The following is a 20,701-nucleotide window of genomic DNA, read 5'->3' as shown; positions in this document are numbered from 1 at the left end:
GTGTATGATAATCAAGTTGGGCCATTTCCAGCACAAATCCAGGCCCTCTCACCCTCCGCCCTCCCCCACACAAACTCACTCTCCTGCTGGTAATAGCCCATCCAAAGTGACCACTCTCTTTACAATGTGTATGATAATCAAGGTGGGCCATTTCCAGCACAAATCCAGGCCCTCTCACCCTCCGCCCTCCCCCACACAAACTCACTCTCCTGCTGGTAATAGCCCATCCAAAGTGACCACTCTCTTTACAATAAGAAAAGGAGTACTTGTGGCACCTTAGAGACTAGTCTCTAAGGTGCCACAAGTACTCCTTTTCTTTTTGCGAATACAGACTAACATGGCTGTTCCTCTGAAACCTCTCTTTACAATGTGTATGATAATCAAGGTGGGCCATTTCCAGCACAAATCCAGGTTTTCTCACCCCCCCCCCTTTTTTTCCAAAAACCTGCAGGAGAGTGAGTTTGTGTGTGTGTTTTTTGGAGGGGGTGGTGGTGAGAAAACATAATAGAAAATATAATGTCTTCTGCAGTTTTCACAGTATGCATTCGATGAAGTGAGCTGTAGCTCACGAAAGCTTATGCTCAAATAAATTGGTTTGTCTCTAAGGTGCCACAAGTACTCCTTTTCAATTTTGAAAATGTGACCCAAACAAAAACTAATGCAGTAAGGTCTGCCTGAGGCTACAGCCAGCCTGAAGTAATAGCTCTGAGGTGTGAATTACAACTCCTAATCCCAATGTAGTGTTAACTCTGAAGCCTAATGATGCTCTAAATTTCAACAGTTAACTTTTCCACTGTTAATCAAAGCAGATTAGAAAAAGAGGGACAGTCATATAAAGGGCTGCACGATCTACACAAGCCTCATCTCCCCTAGGTTGCTGTGGTATAAGTAACTTTTTCTTTAGTTTATGGAAGTTTGTATCATAGCCTTTCTCTTGCCTTCTCTTTCTTTATGTTATAGCCTTTCCCGCTGGGTGACCGATTCTCTCTTGAGGATTCTGTGTGAGTTTTATTTGGCATTACCCCTTGTGCTGGGGAATTTCAGTGTTGCCAACTTTCAGAGTTTTATCACAAGTCCCGTGATATTTGACATCTGTCTCAAAGCTCCAGCTCCTGGAGGCAGGCTGCCAGTGACCCCCAGCTCTATCCCGGTGATCTTCGGTCCCTCCTGCTTGCAGAGAGAAGTGGATGCGGCCGAGAGGTTCAGGACCCACACAAAGGCCCCCCTGCAATGCATCCGGGCCCTCACATTCCGTTTTGAAGCCCGGGGGGTGATTTGGGGGCCGACGGGCGACCTGCGAACGCTGGAGGATGCCAGCCCTGGGGGTGGGGGGTCATTAGCCCTGGGCGGCGGGATTCCCGCCCCGCGCGGTTCCAGCCAAGCGGAGCCCAGCTCCGGGGTGCCGGCGGGCCAGGCCCAGGCCCAGGCCTGCGGGATGGGTTGGGCACACGGGCCTGGGTACCGTGGGCCGGGGCCTGGCGGCCGGGCTGAGCCTCGGCTCCCTGCTGGGGCCAGCGGACGCCGCCGCCCTTCGCAGGCTCGAGCTGGGCCCTCCGACAGGCCGCCCCGTCGCCATGGGAACCCGGCCCGGGCCGCCTCTGCCCGCAACCAACATGGAGGCCCCGCCCTGCCTCCTGTGTCACGTGCCCTCCGCCGGCGCTGGAGAGCAGAGCGGAGCTCGCGGCAACAGCGGCCCCCTCCCCGCGAGGAAGGAGCTCTCGCGATAGCTCCGTGCTGGGGGCGGGGCCGGCCGGGGCGCCAGTAGAAGATGGCGGACGGGGCGGGTAGCAACGGGGACGCCGCGGCCTTGCCGGTGGGGAAGGAGGCAGGTGGGTCCGGGCCCCGCGGGAGCTCCCAGGCCTCTCCCAGAGCCGGGGGGGGGCAGCAGCGGGGCGGTGCCCGGGCTCCGCTGCGCCCGCCAAGGGGCTGCCCCCGGACCAGCGGCCGCCCGCCAGTGGCTTGAGCGCGGCCCGTGTGGACGGGCCGGGGGTCTCCGCTCGTCCCGGGAGCGGGCAGGGCGTTCGGGGCGGCCTTTCCTCCTCGGTTCGTGAGCGCCCGCGCCCCGACCGGCCCCGGGGGGGTTACTCCGCTTCCGCAGCACGGGAGATGCGCGTTTGGGTGTGCTGAGACTTATTATTTACTCCTAAAGATTGAAAATCCAAGACACGAGGCCCCCTAACCACATTCACGTGAGAGCTATTTGAAGACGGTAGCCGTGGCCCAGTGTTATTTCAGGGTCCAGAGTCTCGTACTAGGCGCTACCTTGTTTGAAAGTAAACTGCAACACGTTTCCACGTCTTGTTCTTCACAGTGGATCGTATGATCAGAGAGAACAGCCACATTTTCACAGACGCTCAGTGTAAAGTGTGCAGCGCAGTGCTCATCTCAGAGTCCCAGAAGCTTGCTCATTACCAGGTACTGCAGGCAGCAAGATGTTGCTGGGTTTCTTATTTTGGATGTAATTGAATAGAATAGTTGTTGACCATTAACCCGATTTTCTTCCTCCCTCCCTCCCTGCTAGAGCAAAAAGCACGCAAACAAAGTGCGGCGGTACATGTCGATTCACGGCGAGGAGGAGTTCAGTCAGGGGAAGAAGATAAAGCTGGAGACCAAGCAGGTGATGTAGAAAACTACAGGGCCTCAGAGCTCTAGAAGAGGACTAGCATCCTGTAAGCACTGAGGAGTGCTTCGTTGACAGGGACTTAGCCAGTGCAGTGGAATATGGAATAATACATCAGAGAGAGGATTGTTGAAATTGGGTAACTTAGGGCTTGTCTACGCTACCTGCTTGGTCGGTGAGCAGCGATCTATCCATTGGGGATCGATTTATCATGTCTAGTCTCCACTCAAAAAGAAAAGGAGTACTTGTGGCACCTTAGAGACTAACCAATTTATTTGAGCATGAGCTTTCGTGAGCTACAGCTCACTTCATCAGATGTATACCGTGGAAACTGCAGCAAAAGTCTGCTGCAGTTTCCACAGTATACATCTGATGAAGTGAGCTGTAGCTCACGAAAGCTCATGCTCAAATAAATTGGTTAGTCTCTAAGGTGCCACAAGTACTCCTTTTCTTTTTGCGAATACAGACTAACACGGCTGTTACTCTGAAACCAGTCTCCACTCAATAAATCAACCACTGAGCGCTCTCCCCTCGACTCCAGTACTCCACCAGACCGAAGAGCACAAGCGGAGTTGATGGGAGAGCATCAGCTGTTGACTTACTGCAGTGAGGACGCCGCGGTAAGTAGGTCTGAGTACGTCGACTTCACCTACGCTAGTCACATAGCTGACGTTCCGTATCTTAGATCAACCCCGCGCAGTAGTGTAGACCAGCCGTTAGTGAGGACAGCTGAGCCCTTGAGTTGCTACACATTGCTGCAGTGAGCACACCTCTTAGCCAGTGTGTGGCAACACCTGCAATCTAAATAAATGTGTCACCCCACCCCGATAGAAGTACTGCTATGAAGCAACATTTGGAAGGACAGGTGAGGGTGAAAGGTGATTAAGAGCAGTCACAAATGTAATTGCTATGTAACTTACTGTCAGTGAGCATGTCCTGTGGAATTAATTATATTGCTGGAGTTTACTTTTTTGGATGATCTCTTGTTACTCAAAGTTCCCATTGCTGGTGGTTGTGGTGCCTTTAAGGCATTTCCAGCCATCTGCCTGCAGGATGATTATGCAGTTTGAGTAACAGATGCAAGTTTTATCACTACTTCAGCTTTAATTCCAAATCTTCTCCAGTCCAGCCTCTTGCATATGCCCACAAGGAATACACAGTTCAGGGATGGTATAAAAGGAGGATCTCTGTGTGTGGTGGTAGGGTCAGAATAAAATAGACACTGTTAACCTAGTCAGGTAGCTTTGAATTATAGCTGACAGAGTTGGCTGCAATGCTTTGTATTGCGTGGTCCATATCTTGTAGTGAATAGGCTGGGAACCTACACCAGTTCAGCCACCTACTTTGTCCTCAACTCCTCTGGGTCATAATAGCCTGCCAAAATGTGCCACTACCTAATGAAAGTGAGACTAGTCAGAAATGAGAACACGGTTCTTCAAAGGAAGGAATGAAGCTGTACCAAATTCCTCGGCCTTGACAGCTGAATAAGTCTGGTTGCTTCAGATTCTCAAACATCAATGACAGGTTTCAGAGGAACAGCCGTGTTAGTCTGTATTCGCAAAAAGAAAAGGAGTACTTGTGGCACCTTAGAGACTAACCAATTTATTAGAGCATGAGCTTTCGTGAGCTACAGCTCACTTCATCAGATGTTTACCGTGGAAACTGCAGCAGACTTTATATACACACAGAGAATATGAAACAATACCTCCTCCCACCCCACTGTCCTGCTGGTAATAGCTTATCTAAAGTCATCAACAGGTGGGCCATTTCCAGCACAAATCCAGGTTTTGTGCTGGAAATCCACAAAACCTGGATTTGTGCTGGAAATGGCCCACCTGTTGATGACTTTAGATAAGCTATTACCAGCAGGACAGTGGGGTGGGAGGAGGTATTGTTTCATATTCTCTGTGTGTATATAAAGTCTGCTGCAGTTTCCACGGTAAACATCTGATGAAGTGAGCTGTAGCTCACGAAAGCTCATGCTCAAATAAATTGGTTAGTCTCTAAGGTGCCACAAGTACTCCTTTTCAAACATCAATGTTCCTTCTTGTGAACAGGAGAGCAGCAGTGGAGAAGACCGGAACAAATGCTGCCCCATCTGTAACATGACCTTTTCCTCTCCCGTTGTGGCCATGTCTCACTACTTAGGCAAGACTCATGCCAAGAACCTGAAGCTGAAGCAGCAGTCCCCCAAAATGGAAGGTATGGCCGTCTGCAGTACTTGTACGGGTGCCCTGTGAGGGAGCAGCACAAGTAGGTAATCTTCCCACTCATGTCACATCATGATTTCTAGATGAGTGTGGCTGAGTACCTTGCTACAGCTCTGGCATAAGGGTGCTAATGCTTTCCCAGTGAGATGAGTGCTGTTAGAAATCAGAAGCATGTGGCAGCCTGGTGAAACACATGCCAACAACTCTGTTTCCCCTTTTGATAGTCTGTTTTGTAGACTTGCATTGCCCTGAAGCTTGCTTTAAGAAAAGTAATTATAATTTGGAGTGACTGGAGTGCCTAGTTCTCCATGTACAGTGCATGCAGAGAGAGTAGACTTCTGCATCCCGTCTGGCATTCTTACCCTTTGGAGCCTCTGCGTTGGGTCAGATAAGGAGACTTTATAAAAAGAGGTGCTCATGAGGAGACCAGGTCACTTGCTCACTGCGGGAGCGTGCTCATATATTTTGAAGGTGCCTATCACTGTGGCATAAGAGTATGTTGCAAGTGTTTTCATCATACAGCAATGGAACTGTGTGCATTTGTCAATTAACTTAATCAGGCTCAGTCCTGTTCCAATGAAGTTGGTGGCAAGGCTACTATTGACTAATGGTGCAGGATCAGGTCCTCCACACACAATTTAAATATCATACCATTGAAAGAAAATTACTCTGAAAGTACAGTTGTGACGCAGCAGGGCGGGGGGAGTGTTTGTCCTTGGAATGTGGCAGGGGAGTTTCACTGGGGATGAAGAAAAGGAGTACTTGTGGCACCTTAGAGACTAACCAATTTATTTGAGCATAAGCTTTCGTGAGCTACAGCTCGCTTCATCGGATGCATACTGTGGAAAGTGTAGAAGCTCTTATTATATACACACACAGCATGAAAAAATACCTCCTCCCACCCCACTCTCCTGCTGGTAATAGCTTATCTAAAGTGATCACTTGAGCTGTAGCTCACGAAAGCTCATGCTCAAATAAATTGGTTAGTCTCTAAGGTGCCACAAGTCCTCCTTTTCTTTTTGCGAATACAGACTAACAGGGCTGTTACTCTGAAACCTGTCACTGGGGATGGGAGACCTGAGAGCCTGTAACCTGAGCCGGGAGGGGGAGGGGGAGGTAACACCTCTGCCCGGGAAACTGGACAAAGGCTGCAGGAGGGAGCCTGCTGGGGGGGGTTTCGGTTTCAGTTTGGTGCTGGGTGGTGGATGCAGGGAACCCAAGGGCTGGGATCTAAGCTCCCTGCCCCCCAGAAGGACTTGACTGAGGGGTCCTGGTTGTACCCACAAGCTCTGTTTTAGACTGTGTTCCTATTGTCCAATAAACCTTCTGTTTTACTGGCTGGCTGAGAGTCACCGTGAATCCCAGGAAGAGGGGTGCAGGCCCCAGACTCCCCCACGCTCCATGATAACATTATGGGAGGGTTTTGCTCTGTTCTTTATCTTTTCTTTCCCTTTTTCCATTTGCTGGAAGTGAGCGACATCCTTGTGGGTGGGAGGTGATTTGTTTCCAGTTTCTTTAAATATGTCACTGTTGGCCTGCTGTGCTCTAAGATATGGCCAAGGAGGATCTGCAGTTCTGATTTAACTTGGAAACTCTGACTTGTCTTACCATTTGATGTTTGTTTATGGGATATGAAAGGAAAAGATGTGTACAGATCCAAATGAAAAGCCTCCAGCAAATCTTGTGTCAAAAGCCCTTCTCTGTAGAAACAAACTGAAAATTCCAAAGACTGACTCTGGCTGCTTAGTTTGTACATCTCTAAATATTGGTAATTGGTGTTCTGTTTCGTTTTACAGTAACGATGCCTCCACAGAAATCCCCGGCTGACCTCCCTCCCTCTGCTGTATCTTCCAACGAGGAGAACCAGAACACTTCTGACCCTGACAAGTTCTGCAGCCTGTGCCATGCCACTTTCAACAATCCGCTCATGGCAAAACAGCATTATGTAGGGAAGAAACACAGAAAGCAAGAGACCAAACTCAAGCTGATGGCACACTATGGTCGTACCTCTGACACACCTGCATCCTCCTCCATGGGTGAGTCCTGGGCAGCCAAGCTTACCAAAGTAGCTGACAGATGGGGTGGGAGGGTCTCACGGCGGCAGTGGGGGTGTGAAAGCTTTGGGATTGATAGCCTTTTGAAGGGAACAGAATCAACAAATTGCACAATTTTTGTTTTTTAAGGTAGGATTGGTTAGTGTTTCCATTATAAACCCCTGTTATTGCTTGGGGTATTACCTTAGCTTTTGGTAATTATATTGTCTGTCTAGATGTAAAGTTTCAAGACATAAAGATTCCGAGGGATCTTAGGAGCAAGTTGAATTTCTAGCAAGTGGATTGCTCCCAAACTGGAGCTACAGAGGTGGCAATCAGTGCGCCAAAGGGACCTTTCAGGGTGCCCTGCCATGGGAGAAAATGCTGAGCTTGCACCAATCTTACTGCTCTATGATGTATACATAGGGACTGCAAGGGGTTCTGCCTGTTTTGACAGTAGTCTTTCCAGTCCTATCTGATGAGGTTGTGTGCTTGCTGTATCCCAGCACATACTGGAGGGAAAGCTGAGCTATTGAGAGGGATTTGTGGACTGTTTAAAATTATGTTCTCTTTTGGTAACTGCTGTTTATAAACAGTGTTGTGTATAGAGTCTCTGTTAAGATGCAGTGAAGGTTTTTAAAAGCTCACAATAAACTCCTCTGTACCTCCCACTGCACCTCCTCACACGAGAGAAACCAGACTTCACATTCCTGATATTTTGAAAATAAAAAATAACAGCCAGAAGGAAATCCTTTTCAATAGACCTCCCTTTCGGGCCCTGTTTCGCTAGTCTAAAGAGACGTAAAAGGGCACAAGCCCAGATTTTAACCCTTTGCATGTCGCCTTTCAGGCACTGATGGCACTAACAAGTAATGGGTATCGATACTAAGCAGTCTTCCCTGCCCCTTGAGCAGTAAAACTGAAGATGCCAACGGCACATAATATCCAGCTTTAGACTAGAAATGGTCAGGCAATGGAGTGATCTGATGGTCTAAAAATCTGCTCCTTCCCTAATCAGTAGAGCCCTGGTTTAGTGTCAGTCTTCTGTTGTGACTCAAATAAAGACAACACTAAGTCATTTAAATTCTGACCCTGTCAGGTGCAGGTGGATGCTGTGACCCCTGGGATCTTTGTAGTAGACAGACTGTACTGTTGCTAGAGTAACTGTACTCTTCCATGGGATGTTCGAGGCACCTGAATGCCTGTCACATCTCGTGTTACATTTAACCTATCACAAACAAGATTTCAGAGTCTGGACTGCAATCAGGAGCCACTCTGATATGCAGCACAAAGAGCATTGGTCTGAACTACTTGTCTATTTTTGTCCAACTCCTTCAGCTGTCAGATCTTTGTACAGTTGCTATCTAGCTCTTTCAGATGTCATACACCCACACTCCCCTCCATGAAACCTGGGGTCCAAGTCAAATCTGTGCTTTCCTGGAGGCTCTGGCATCTTCTCTAGCATGGTCCTTCCGGTTATCTCCCTGGACTGCCTATCTTGGGGCTGTACCTATCTTGATTAGCCCGCAGTCACATCTAAATTCTTCTCTTTTATATAAGTAACTTTAGGTACCTCACAATTTAAAAAGCTCCTTTTAAACACAACCAGCATAGGGTGGCAGGGATGCAGTTTAAATCGCTTTAACTTGAGTGTCTTCCCATAAGGAAGTATGGTGGACTTAAATTTTCTGGCCTGGGTTATGCAGCAATGCAGACTAGGTGGTCATAAGTCCCTTCTGGCTCTTAAAATCTGACTCTAGATCACTGTTCTCAAAGTTAAATGGCCTAACAGTCCAAAATCTTGACAATACATCAGCATTGTAAGGAGTGTTTGCTGCATTGCCCTTCGCGCTGTTAGTTGTTGTACTGTTGTTTTTTCCCCCTAAGTTATGTTGTCTGAAGTGTGTGTTCTTGGCCTCTTAGTTGTTTCTTAAGATGCCTGTTTTTAGTATTTTTGTGTATGGCACGTTAGCAAACAGACTGAGCCCCTGCCCCAAGGAGCTTGCAGCCTGAGGGTCTGAGCTGGGAATGTACACAGCAATTCTCATCTTAGAAAAAATTCTGTGTAGTTGTCCCCTGAACTAGCCTCCTACGCTGTGGCATGTTTTCCACTCCTGATCCCACTTCCTTGTGCTCAGCATCTCTGACCTCCAGTAGAAGTTCCAGAAATCTCACTCCAGCTGGAGTTTGACATCGTACCCAAGAGCACTGATATATCGGAGACAGCAACCAACAGGAAAGAGTTCTGCAGTTTTGTGTATCATTCAAACATATCCGATGCTTCAGGACAGAGCTTAATGTGTGACTGAGGGATGGCATACAGAATCTCATGCTGTATCTTAAAATTTGATGTTGTGTATATAATCTTGTGGGGTGCTGTTTCCCTTGTACTTCAAGTTGAAAAATTCCCTCTCTGAAAGTTCGCTGTCTGAAACTGAGATGTACAGATCAAGAGGGAAGTGGAGATGCAGAGGCATTGCTGTGTCTGGACTGAGAACTCTCAAACCCTACCCCAGGCCACTGAAAGAGCATGAACTACCTCAGAAACATTACAGTGCATTTTGTAATGAAGAAACCTGCACTCTGATTGGAGACGTTGTTTTTGGCTTGGCACACTGTTCCCCAAGTGGCTGTGGCCTCTGTTAAGAATCCATTGGTGGGGGCAGATAGAGAGCTTGCTATCTCCTCAGCCAGTCAAAATGCTGGATTTTACATGCCATTTATTTCTGTTTAGCAACTGTTTCACTGGTGTGTCCAGTTGATTGATTTATCTTGCTTATTTCTACCTCAGGCACCAAATGATTGGATAGCTGTTTGTTAACATTGATGTCTGTTTCAGCTGGGAAGGGGTACCCCTGCAACACTTGTAATGTAGTACTGAATTCCATAGAGCAGTACCAAGCTCACATCAGCGGCTTCAAACACAAGAATCAGTAAGTGACCTTTGGTTTAAATGCATTTACAATGGCAGTAGTTAAAGTGTATCGTTCCGTTTCATGCCATTGAATTGGGGGCACTATTTCAGTATGACTCTCAATCAAAATGATGCACTTTGAAAATTTGTGCACCTCCTTTTATGACCGAGATCCACTAGTGTCTGCTTACACAGAGACGTGGTGAGGGAGGTAATCTCTTTTATGGGAGGTTTCAGAGTAACAGCTGTGTTAGTCTGTATTCGCAAAAAGAAAAGGAGTACTTGTGGCACCTTAGAGACTAACCAATTTATTTGAGCATAAGCTTTCGTGAGCTACAGCTCACTTCATCAGATGCAAATTGGTTAGTCTCTAAGGTGCCACAAGTACTCCTTTTCTTCTTTTATGGGACTAATTTCTGTTGGTGAGAGAGGTTTTTGAGCCACCCAGAGCTGCTCTTCTGGTCTGGAAAAGGTACTCCCAGGGTCACAGCTAAATGCAAGGTGGAACAGATTGTTTAGCATCAGTAGTTAGCACCTATTGTAAGGGGCCATTCAAGGGAAAGTGGTGTGGGTTGAAGGCTTGTGGCTGTCTCTCTGGGCATGGCTACACTGGAAATTTCAAAGCACTGAAGTGTGCGTTTGGAGCTCTCCCAGCGCTCCTGGTATCCACCTCCATGGGAGGGGGGATTAGCTGGGAGTGTGGCTCGCACTAGCATTTTAAAGCACTCTGACTCGCTGCGCTTGGGCGGGGGGTTCACCCCCCCCAGAGCCAGCAAGTTAGAGCGCTATGTAATGTAAAAAGAAAAGGAGGACTTGTGGCACCTTAGAGACTAACCAATTTATTTGAGCATGAGCTTTCGTGAGCTACAGCTCACTTCATCCAGGATGAAGTGAGCTGTAGCTCACGAAAGCTCATGCTCAAATAAATTGGTTAGTCTCTAAGGTGCCACAAGTCCTCCTTTTCTTTTTGCGAATACAGACTAACACGGCTGTTACTCTGAAATATGTAATGTAAGTGTAGCCAAGCCCTCTGTCTGTCTCTGTCTCTCTCTCTCTCTCCCTCTCCAGCAGAAATTAATCCAGTAAAAGATTACCTTACCCACCTTGTCTCTCATCCTACGACTGACACAGCTATGACTACACTGCAGTTTACACTCTGGTCAGTTTTGCTTAGACAGCTCCCTCTACAGGCCGATCCATGGTGCCACACTAGCATATTATTAGGGCCCTACCAAATTCCTGGCCATGAAAAATGCATCATAGACCGTGAAACCTGGTCTCGTGTGTGTTTTATCCTGTGCGTATACCGATATGACAGGGGAGACCAGCGTTTCTCCACTTGGGACTCCTGACTCAAAAGTGAGTGGCAGGGGGGTCGCAAGGTTATTTTAGGAGGGATCATGGTATTGCCACCCTAACTTCTGCACTGCCTTCAGAGCTGGGTGGTTGGAACCCAGGCGCCCAGCTCTGAAGGCAGCACCCTGCCAACAGCAGCACAGAAGTACGGGTGGCAACACCATATCAGGCAACACCACCATTCTGCGCTCCTGCCTTCAGAGCTGGGTGCCCAGAGAATGGCAGCTGATGACTGAGGGCCCAGCTCTGCAGACAGCAGTGCAGAAGTAAGGGTGGCAATCCCATACCATGCCACCCTTATTTCTCTGCTGCAGCTGGCGGGGCTCTGCCTTCAGAGCTGGGCTCCCGGCCAGCAGCTGCCGCTCTCTAGCTGCCCAGCTCTGAAGGCAGTGCCAGCAGCAGCACAAACGTAAGGGTAGCAGAGTGGCCACCCTCTTCCCCCGCCCCCCCCCCCCCCAGTAACCTTGCAACATCCCCCCTACAACTCCTTTTTCCGTCAGGACCCCTACAGTTACAACACAGTGAAATTTCAGATTTAAATAGCTGAAATCATGATATTTACTATATTTAAAATCCTATGACCGTGAAATTGACCAAAATGGACCATGAATTTAGTAGGGCCCTACATATAAGAGCTGTTTGCTAGTTGTGAACCAAAAACACCAACCAGCTGCTAAGCAGTAAATAAGCCATATAACATCAGGCATATGTCCCATATGCATGGACATCTCAGGTCAAGTTGTCTAGCCTTCCTTCTGCCAAGCAACATTTCTGGAGCAATAAAGCTTTTGATCTGAAAATAGCCTAGCCGGAGAGCTGTTTGCAGCTCCAGCATTTTCTGCTGCCCTGTCTGAAGTTGGCGCACTCAATCATAGACAGTATCACTCAGGTCTGGTCTACACTTGGGGGGGATCAAGCTCAGATACGTCGACTTCAGCTACGCTATTCTCGTAGTTGAAGTTGTGTATCTTAGATTGACTTAGAATCACTTACTTTGCGTCCTTGCGACGCGGGATCGACGGCCGCCACTCCCCCATCGACTGCGCTTCCACCTCTCTCCATGGTGGAGTTCCGGAGTCGACGGCAGAGCGATTGGGGATTGATTTGTCGCGTCTACACTAGACGCAATAAATCGAACACTACCCGCCGATCCGGCAGGTAGTGTAGGCATGGCCTAAGTGTACTGTAACCTGAGACAGTGTGCCCCTAAGAACCATGCACACCAAATTACCTGCTCTACTTGGTGTATTACTGGCCTGAGAACTAGTTCCAGAAGCGTAGGCTGCTAGGCAAAGATCTGATCCATTATACCACAAACATTTGTACTAGACTCTTCCAGTTGGGAGCCCTGATTCTGAGCTTTAAATTAGAGGGTTCTCGTAACGAAGCCAAACTGGTAGGGTGAAGTGTTCCTTAGAAAGGGAGGGGAGCTCAGTAGCAGGAAATCTCCATGGTGAAAACCTACTTTCCAGCCACATGTTCCAGAGATGCTCAGAAAAATCTGGGAATGGGGAGAGGCAGAAGGAAGGTGCTTCACTACCCTTCTGTACCATGGGGAATAGCAGCCCCTCCTTGGGTTTTGTAACGGTGGGACTATTCCGGCACAGGCAAACTCCCCTGTCAGAAGGGTTTGACAGTGTCCCAAGCCAGGACACTGCGCTGGGGAGGGCCCAGCCTTTGCAGCACAAGGTGCTGAGGGCTCCGCCTGCCCAGAACTTTGGCCTTTGTTCTGACCTTGTTTGCATTTGTACAAGCTCAGGACACTTCGGGGTGGCAGGAGGCTGTTAGTGTCCGCCTCCAATTGTAGGTGCTTGTGGGCTCGCACGCATCATTCACTAGTGCTTGTGTTCCATATGTACCTGGTGAGCTGGCTTCTTGCAGTGGGGCATTGCACCTCCAGGCAGAGGCGTGGCATGTGCACAGTGAATGAGCTCCTCAGCCTCTAGTGCTGAAATAGGACTAACGCCTGCTGGCATTTTTAGTGACCTCTTAAGTGTTGTTAGCCATTCTGTAGAGCCTTCAAATCCGCTATGCTCTTCGCAGAAAACACAAGTGGGACCCTACCCCAGCTCCTTACACTGCACACATCTACCTTTCTGTAGCTGAGAACACCCACAAAGACGCTTGTCTACCACACAGGGTCCTTCAATGCTAGTCCAAAGAACAATGTCATGAAACGTGGCCAGAAAAACTCCGATCTCCCTCTAGTGAGGAAGAGCAATAATTCTCCCAATTACAGAAAAAACCCTCAACAGTGGAGTTTCAGCAGGAAGCTGCTTTTAGCTCCCAGGAGCACAAATTCCGGGGTTGCCAGTCTTTGGCGCCATTGTAATTGGTTTGTTCTAAGCTGCGATTGGTCTAAGCCCTTGTCTGCTGGCTGCCAGCTCCAAGGTGGATTCTACAACCTTACTGAGAAGAAATTGAGGAAACTTGGTTTATAATGGAAACACTTGACAGACATTAGAGTGGCGCTGTCAAGCATTGGGTGCTGACATTTGTGCTTAGTTCTGTAAATAGGTCACTTGAAAGCACGTTGCCTTGATGTAAGTGTGCTGCCCAGCTGCAATAGGGTTGTTGCTGATGATAGCAGTGTTTGTTTTTGCAATGATAACTGACAGACTCCAGAGTGGTTCTGACTATGTCTACTCTCCCTTTCTTCCCCTCCCCCCTCCATTCACTGTGCAGGATGCCAGGAGCAGTGCCCACCGTAGGACGGTTCCCAAGGCAGCAGTATGTTCGGGAAGAGTCAACTGCCCCTGGGGGCTACAGTTACTTCAGCCAGGACTTCTAGAGCAATCTGCAGCCCTTTTCTTGGAGCTGTCAGAGGCCCAAGAACAAGCATTCTTTGCCAGCCCACAGTGGCTTCATTATCCCTCTGGATAAGCAAAGCCGTTCCCTCCTAGGTGCGCCTGTAGATCAGCCCTAGGGCTGGATGTCTCTCTTTGATGAAGGATCCAGCAGAAGCAGACATTAGCCAGCAGGACCTCGCTCCCCAAGAACGGTTCTCATTGTGCAGTTTCTTCCTGTGTGGCTGGTGGGGTGAGGATGTGTCTGGTACAGGCAGGGTCCAGCCACTGCAAACGGTCTGTCTCAAGGCCACCTCCTCCCTCACCTAGAACAAACAGCCTGGAATTCCTGCATCTGATGAGCCAACACCCTGTGCCAGGGGTATCTGTCACCGAAGGAAGGCTCCTGGCTCTTATAGGGCAATGGCTAGGAGGTGAGGTGTGGATTGGACGCTTCGCTACACCAACAAATTAGCCTTGCCCAGGCTTAGACTGGGAAATCCTAGCGCTGTGTTTCTTCCTGCCCCCTCCCCCAGTTGGGTTTGTGCACAAAGTTTCTTGGTCCACTGACTGCCATTAGGGCTTTTCTGTAGCTCTGCACGTGTTGGTTCTGGAGCATCTGTTAGGGTGGTCTCTTTACATAGTTACTGTGTATGGCATACAAAACCTGCTGCTAAAACAGGGAGCAGACAGGGCCCTCAGAAGTAGAGAATACAAGCTGCTGGGTCTCCAGAGAACTCTCAGGACCCCATAGGCCTCCACTTATGGCGCTTTTCACTTGAAAGGAAGGAAACTTTCAAACCCTCCTTGCAAAGGTTTCTTTTTACGTCAAACATTCGTGTCAGTCTGTTAGAGGAAATGGTTGAATCAGGTGTCCTTCATGCAAAACCTAAAGATGTTAGCAAATCTTGATGTGGTGCTAGCAAGGCTGAGCTCCTTGGGAGAATGCTCCCAGACTCGTTAGAGGAGACCCCCGAAGGAAAGGCTAAGGTGGCTTTGAATCTCAGATCACATTTGTGTGGTATTTTTTTTCCCTTCAGTTGAGGTATTTTCCTTTTAGTCTCTACTAAGCTTCTGCACAGAGCTGCACTCTTCCAGCTGGCCTGTCCATGGGTTCTTTCTGACAGGCTGACACCCCTTCCCTGTACCAGGCCTTGGCAAGCCCCCATTTGGCTGTCCTCCCTATCTCGTCCCTCATGAGGCTTGTCTTGGGTCCTGGGGTTTCCCACACCTTGTGCAGGTCTGTTGTGCTGCTTTTATCCCCCAGGAGTGACATCCATCCCTCGAAAGGGGGAGACGTGCCCACTCTGCAACACATGTGGACAGTGATCTCCTGGGGCCGATAGGAGGGAGTGTTACAGCTGTGGATGCTGCATGTCTGCCAAGGCTGGGGGGAGTGGTGGTTGGGCATTACCGCTTTGTGGCTGGGATTCCGAATCAAGGCCATTGACTTTCTCCCTGAGCTCTGTGTGAAGCAGCTAACGTTGGAGTAAGACTGGGAGCTGGCCTGGGCTCCAAGGCGTAACCAAGATGACAGGCACGGGGGAAGTGAACACACAAAGCAAGGGAACCAAGTTGGACGCTAATCTCTGAGCTAACATCTCTATGGAGTGAACTCCTTCCCCTCCACAGTCCAGGCTGCAGCTCTCCTCTACAGACTGTCCTGCATTATCACACTAGAAGAGGCTGCTGCTGGTCTGCCTAGTGCTTTCCAGTCTTGCCATACTGCAAGACCCATAGGCTGACTCTGCCCTGCTGAAGAGCCCTTCCCAACATCAGACTGACTAATGAGCAGTAAATTCTAACAAACTGAAGGGAACACCATGTGCATTATGCACACTCCCATACTGTGCTGCTTTCTAGCTAGCTAGAGTCTCAGTGTGCCGGTCTCCAGAGTTCCTGGTGGCAGGCGCTGTGTGTTAACACCAGGAGCTCTCCACTTCCAGCATCACAGGAGCAGTGTGCAGGTCTGCTCCACTGCCGGGGCTGCCTCCTCTGCTACCCAGTGTCCGTGTACCTGCTGTTCCCCTAGGATAAGGTCTCTGAATAGAGGGTTACTGTGCGTGTGTATTGGCTGTTGCTGTTTCTGTTCATGCTCATGGCAGAAAAGCAGGGTGGGGTGAGCGACACTGGTGGACCAAAGTGCGTCTTTGTCAGCCTGCCGTCTTGGGGTGCGGCAGCCCAGGGCATATTGGGGCTGAAACCCAATCAGTGATGGGTTTTCTCATGCTGCTGCTGTGAGATGGTGACCGGTAGCTGGTTTCCAGCGAGGGCAACCACTGGGTCAGTACGGGAGAGTCCAAATCTGGACGCTTCTTCCCCTTTCACTGTTCCAAAACTTGTGCCAAACATGTTTCCCAGCTGGGTTGGCCTGGGCAGTTGTAAGAGAATATATCCTATTCCTCGCAGGCCTGAGCTGGGGTGTGGTGGGACAGACAGCACAGCTCTGCTGGTGTTCAGCATGCATACGTCCCACTCACAGCGGGACAATGTTCTCATGCATCAAGGGAACAGACTTAGCCTAGTCCAGTCTTTCTCCTCATTCCTGCCTGGTTATGCCCAGGGCTCTGCACCGTATGTCCAGGTGTAGAGCTTACCAGCTGATCAAATGACAGATTGGCCCTGTGTTGAGGAGGCATTCCTCTGAGCTGCTGCAATGCTGAGAGATTCACTCAGCATATGCTCTGCAGTGTAAGGCAGCTAGTTTATCCATGACTGATGGGGCCGACAGGTTTCCTGATATGCCAACCTCTGGGTGTGTAAAGCCTTCCTTTAATTGGCCTCGATTCTTCAGGGCTTGGCACTGTGCTGAGGCCTTGTCCTGTATGCAAGGTGTATGTTCTAACCTCGACAGCATGGCACACAATGGGCATGTGCAGTATGAGAAAGCAGAGGGGGAATGCGGTGGCTTCCTTGCTTTGCTCTGAGAGTAGAATCTGCATTATCCTGCTCCGAATTGCATTTTATTTGTGGTGGCTAAGAGGCTATGTCTTGAAAAGAAAGTGTTTCATAGCTCGAAGGACAGAATACTATGATAACTTGATCTTCACAAAAAGAAAAAAGGAGTACTTGTGGCACCTTGGAGACTAACCAATTTATTTGAGCATGAGCTTTCGTGAGCTACATCTGAATGCATCCGATGTAGCTCACGAAAGCTTATGCTCAAATAAATTGGTTAGTCTCCAAGGTGCCATAAGTACTCCTTTTTTCTTTTTTTGAATACAGACTAACAAGGCTGCTACTCTGAAACTTGATCTTCACACTGGCTCAGCTGCAGAGAGGGCTGAGCTGTAACTTCCATGTGTTTCCATTTGCTTCATACCCATTTGAAAACCCTGCCCAGCCAGTGCCTTGTCTGAGAGTGTAAAGCAGGATTCTCCTTGTCAGTGACAACACAGTTCCATTATCTCCCCAGCCCGGACCTGCTGCCTGGGAGTCTGGCTAGAGCGAGTTGGTTCCCAGCTTGCTTTGTGTGCCACCTGAGGGCTGAGAATGCTGGAGGGCTTGAGGCGTAGTGAGTGCAGACACAGCACAGGGATATCCCCTAAGTCAGAGGTTGCTTGTTCTGATATGGACATGGTTGCAGGCATCTGGAGCTGCTCTGAGGGGTGGGAAGGACTCTGCCCTGTGGAAATGACCAGCTTGGCTGCTGTATTCCCTATTGCAGGATTGGAATGTGACTGCTCTGCCTATGCTGTAGACTTGGCCTGCCATTTGCCCTGCTATGGTACAGACACTCAACGTATGGGGAACTCGGGATCTTCTCAGCATCCTTGTTACAGCTCAGGGTCTGACTCATGCAAAGGGAGCCATGCAACTCCAGAATGCTACAGACCAGCAGGGGTGCCCGCAAGTCTAAGCCAAGCCCCTGACATCTACCTCCTGTTGGCATTGGACCCCTCCCATGGGAAAGCTGCCTTCCTCTCTCCTATTTAAACAGTGGGGGTCTGAGCTAGGGCCCCTGGTGAAAGGGAGAGCAGGTTAGCAGGGTCCCAAGCACCCTTCCCCCAGCTGGATTCCCAAGCACTGTATAAGTCTATAGGGTGAAACCTGCCTTAGTAGCTATCACCATGCAGTAACGGCCCGTCTTAACCAGTGTGCCGAACAGTCCCAGAGGTGCATTGGGAAGCTGTGAGGACACCGGTTCGATGAGGCTGGCACAGCAGAGTCCATGTCTCAACTCTTGCGGAGTACGTGGCACAGAGTGAGGCCCTTGCTCAACATGACTCAAACCCAGCACTGTCTAGCTCAGTTCATTGTTCAAAGCAGGCCTGGTCCCATCACCAGCCGCCATCATGTGGGACGCCTGGAAGCCAAGGAAAGCCTGGGCCCCCTAGTCATTCCCCCCAGGTGCCTTCACTGGTGTGTTGCGCTACCCTGGCAGGTGGAGGAGGAAGGGGACAAGGCTGAATTGCTTTAGCCCTTGTGCTGCTGCTGTTTGCTGCAGTCAGGCTCCAGGTCAACATCAAAATCCCATGTGAAGTCTGGCCATTTCGAGGAACAGCAGCCTCCAGACCCAAGTCAGCATCACCATGCTGCTCCACAGCACTTGCCTGTGAATGTCTGGCTGCAGGAGAGCTGGTGTTTTCCCTCAGCCCAGGCCTAGTGCTGACCTGGTTCTGCAGCTCTTCCACCTGGGGATCAGCACAGCCCAGGTATTCGGGTGTGCAGAGGCCATGACAAAGCCAGGTGTTGTGCTGCACTGAAGGGGCAGCTGGTGTCTTGCTCCTGTACGTTCCAGAACACAATCACCTTCAGCAGGGGCAGCTGAACACTACTGAGCTGGGAGTGTCTGCCCCAGCTGGCAGCCCCCTTCACCCCTAGGGCCAGGGGCATTCTTATGGCTGGTAACCCTAGTCCCTGAGGTGGGGCAGCAGGGCCCTGCTGCTGCCCTGCCTCCAGCTGACCACTGCACTTGGCCTGGAGCATGGGAGGGAAGTCTCCCATGTGCCCCACATCACCTGTTGGAGCCTAGATGGGCATGGGCCAGCTGCTCATGGCTAAGAGCTGCAGCAGGGGCTAGGCCCTGCCCCGTGGCAGGGGCTTCATGGGTGTGTATCGAGCTGGTGCAGAGTCCATACAAGGCTGACCTGTCTGTGCAAATCCCTGCTGGTGCAGGAGCTTGGGCAGCATGAGGGAACGTGGGGCTTCCCTGCTCAGTATCTGAGAACTTCCCCAGGGGATGGTTATCGCTGGCAGCTGCCTAGAGCCAGCCGCAGGTAGGCTGCCTCCTGGCCCGGTGCAGAACTGGGAATGGGTGTCCTTTAGCTAGCGTGTTTTCTTTCCGAGAGCTGCAGGGTGGGCGTACCAGCGTATCCACCGCGTACTTCACTGCTGCTGGGCCAGGCACCCTGGGGCTCCCCACGCTGCCTGTGAGGAGGAAAGCCTGCTCCATGGGGAAACACTGCTCTCCATCCTGGGCAGGAGGCTGGCATACCATCACCCCTGTGATGAGCTTATTAACGGCCTGACCTCAGAGCCAAGGCTTGCAGGGGGCTGCTGCCAGCTGGGTTTCCATCAGCCTTTCTTGCTGCAGCCAGCTGAGGTCCCTGCACTTGCTCTGCAGGGCTCTAGCTGAAAGCAGAGCAGCTGTCCCCAAAGCCAGCAGCCTGTGCTGGCCAGGGAGCGATCTGCTGTCACTAAGCCAGCTAAGGGCCTGCAGGGAGCAGAAAGCCTGCCTGAGGAGAAGCTCTCAGGGCACTGCTCAGAGGCAGGGCATAAACCCGAAAGGGGCTGAGAGTTCTCTGCTGAAGTCTCCGGAACCAACCCTGCAGCGTAAACTTCTCCGGCACTACCCCAGCCTGGCTCTGTTCTGGAGTCAGACAATGTTCAGGTTGCTCCCGCTCCCTGAGGGCCAGTCGCTTACCCCAGGGCCGTTGCCCCCTAGATCTCCTATCAAGGGCAAGGTTTGTAGCCAAGACTGTAATTATTTAATTTATTCTATAGGGAAAAGAAACAAGTTATTTACAAGATTGAAGCAGGGCAACTCTCACCAGTTAGTTCCCAGGTGAAGCTTCAGAAGGGAGTAGCTCCTGTCACAAGCAAGCTCTCTGTCCTTTCGGGCTGACCCAGGCTCCACACCAGGGTTTTTTGGTCAATGCCTTGTACTCCTTGCCCCCAGAGTCCAAGTTGCAATGAGAGCCATTTCCTCAGGCACTTCCCCCTCCTGCTTTGAGCTACAAGCCCAGCTGATGGGAGGAATTCACTTGCAAGACTCATGACGGGGAGGGGGGGAGAAAACAACCAAGTCTTGTTCTCTCTTGTTCCATTCTTGTCCCTCTGGTGTTGCTGGGCCTTCCTTGTGGGGTGGACTGGGCACCTGTGGGGAACCAGCCCTTCCCACCAGTTAAGGCCTCTCCTGTCTGGTGATTTTCATTGCGCCAACGCTCCAATATCCTCTTGGCCCATGAGCTGCAGCTGTTACAAGTGAGATTAACGCAGGCTGCAACACACACATACCTGAGCTGAAACACTCAACCTGCTCTGCTGTGTCCTACCAGCCAGGTGAGCCAGGTTGCTCCGCTTGTGTTCAGGGGAGACGCGGGGACCTTGGCATGAGCTGGCCGCTGGTCTGCCAGCATCATGCTCTGCAACTGTCCACATTTTGACTCGTTTCCTCAGCATCAGTCCTGGAGCCCAAGGCCTGCTCTTGGGAATGCCCTGCCCTGCCCTGTCTCTTGGGAACTTCCCCAAGCCAGTTGTAGGGCCCTTGGCCAGCTGGGGCTTTGGGTCGAGTCGTGAGTGGGGGGGCTTCGCAACCATGGCATACCGGGCTAACTGGA

The 20,701-nt window shown here is 50.4% G+C and overlaps 1 protein-coding gene across 2 annotated transcripts; it reads left to right on the top strand.

The window, feature by feature from the left end:
• The first annotated feature begins 1,723 nt into the window (after nt 1-1,723).
• ZNF346 (zinc finger protein 346) lies at nt 1,724-15,989 on the top strand. Of its 2 annotated transcripts, XM_048860958.2 has the most exons (7): nt 1,724-1,829; nt 2,312-2,415; nt 2,522-2,617; nt 4,678-4,822; nt 6,627-6,866; nt 9,703-9,796; nt 13,819-15,989. In XM_048860958.2, exons 1-7 carry the CDS (start codon nt 1,769-1,771, stop codon nt 13,922-13,924), a joined length of 846 nt encoding a protein of 281 aa, XP_048716915.1. In that variant the 5' UTR covers nt 1,724-1,768; the 3' UTR covers nt 13,925-15,989. The 2 variants fall into 2 exon arrangements, with proteins under 2 accessions (XP_048716915.1, XP_048716917.1); XM_048860960.2 differs by lacking the exons at nt 9,703-9,796; nt 13,819-15,989 and adding an exon at nt 9,002-9,614.
• The last annotated feature ends 4,712 nt before the right edge of the window (nt 15,990-20,701 follow it).

The sequence above is a fragment of the Caretta caretta genome, chromosome 8 (genome assembly GCF_965140235.1).
Source record: "Caretta caretta isolate rCarCar2 chromosome 8, rCarCar1.hap1, whole genome shotgun sequence".
Taxonomy (NCBI): Eukaryota; Metazoa; Chordata; order Testudines; family Cheloniidae; genus Caretta; species Caretta caretta.
Note: the sequence above shows the minus strand (reverse complement) of the source record. Positions and strands in the feature narration are given on the sequence as shown.

What these genes read in the sequence shown, in the direction of transcription:
- ZNF346 (XM_048860958.2), top strand. Translation starts at nt 1,769, where the DNA reads ATGGCGGACGGGGCGGGTAGCAACGGGGACGCCGCGGCCTTGCCGGTG. An exon ending in TAAAGCTGGAGACCAAGCAG is followed by an intron (nt 2,618 to 4,677) that starts GTGATGTAGAAA and finishes TCTTGTGAACAG; the next exon opens with GAGAGCAGCAGTGGAGAAGA. An exon ending in GCAGTCCCCCAAAATGGAAG is followed by an intron (nt 4,823 to 6,626) that starts GTATGGCCGTCT and finishes TTCGTTTTACAG; the next exon opens with TAACGATGCCTCCACAGAAA.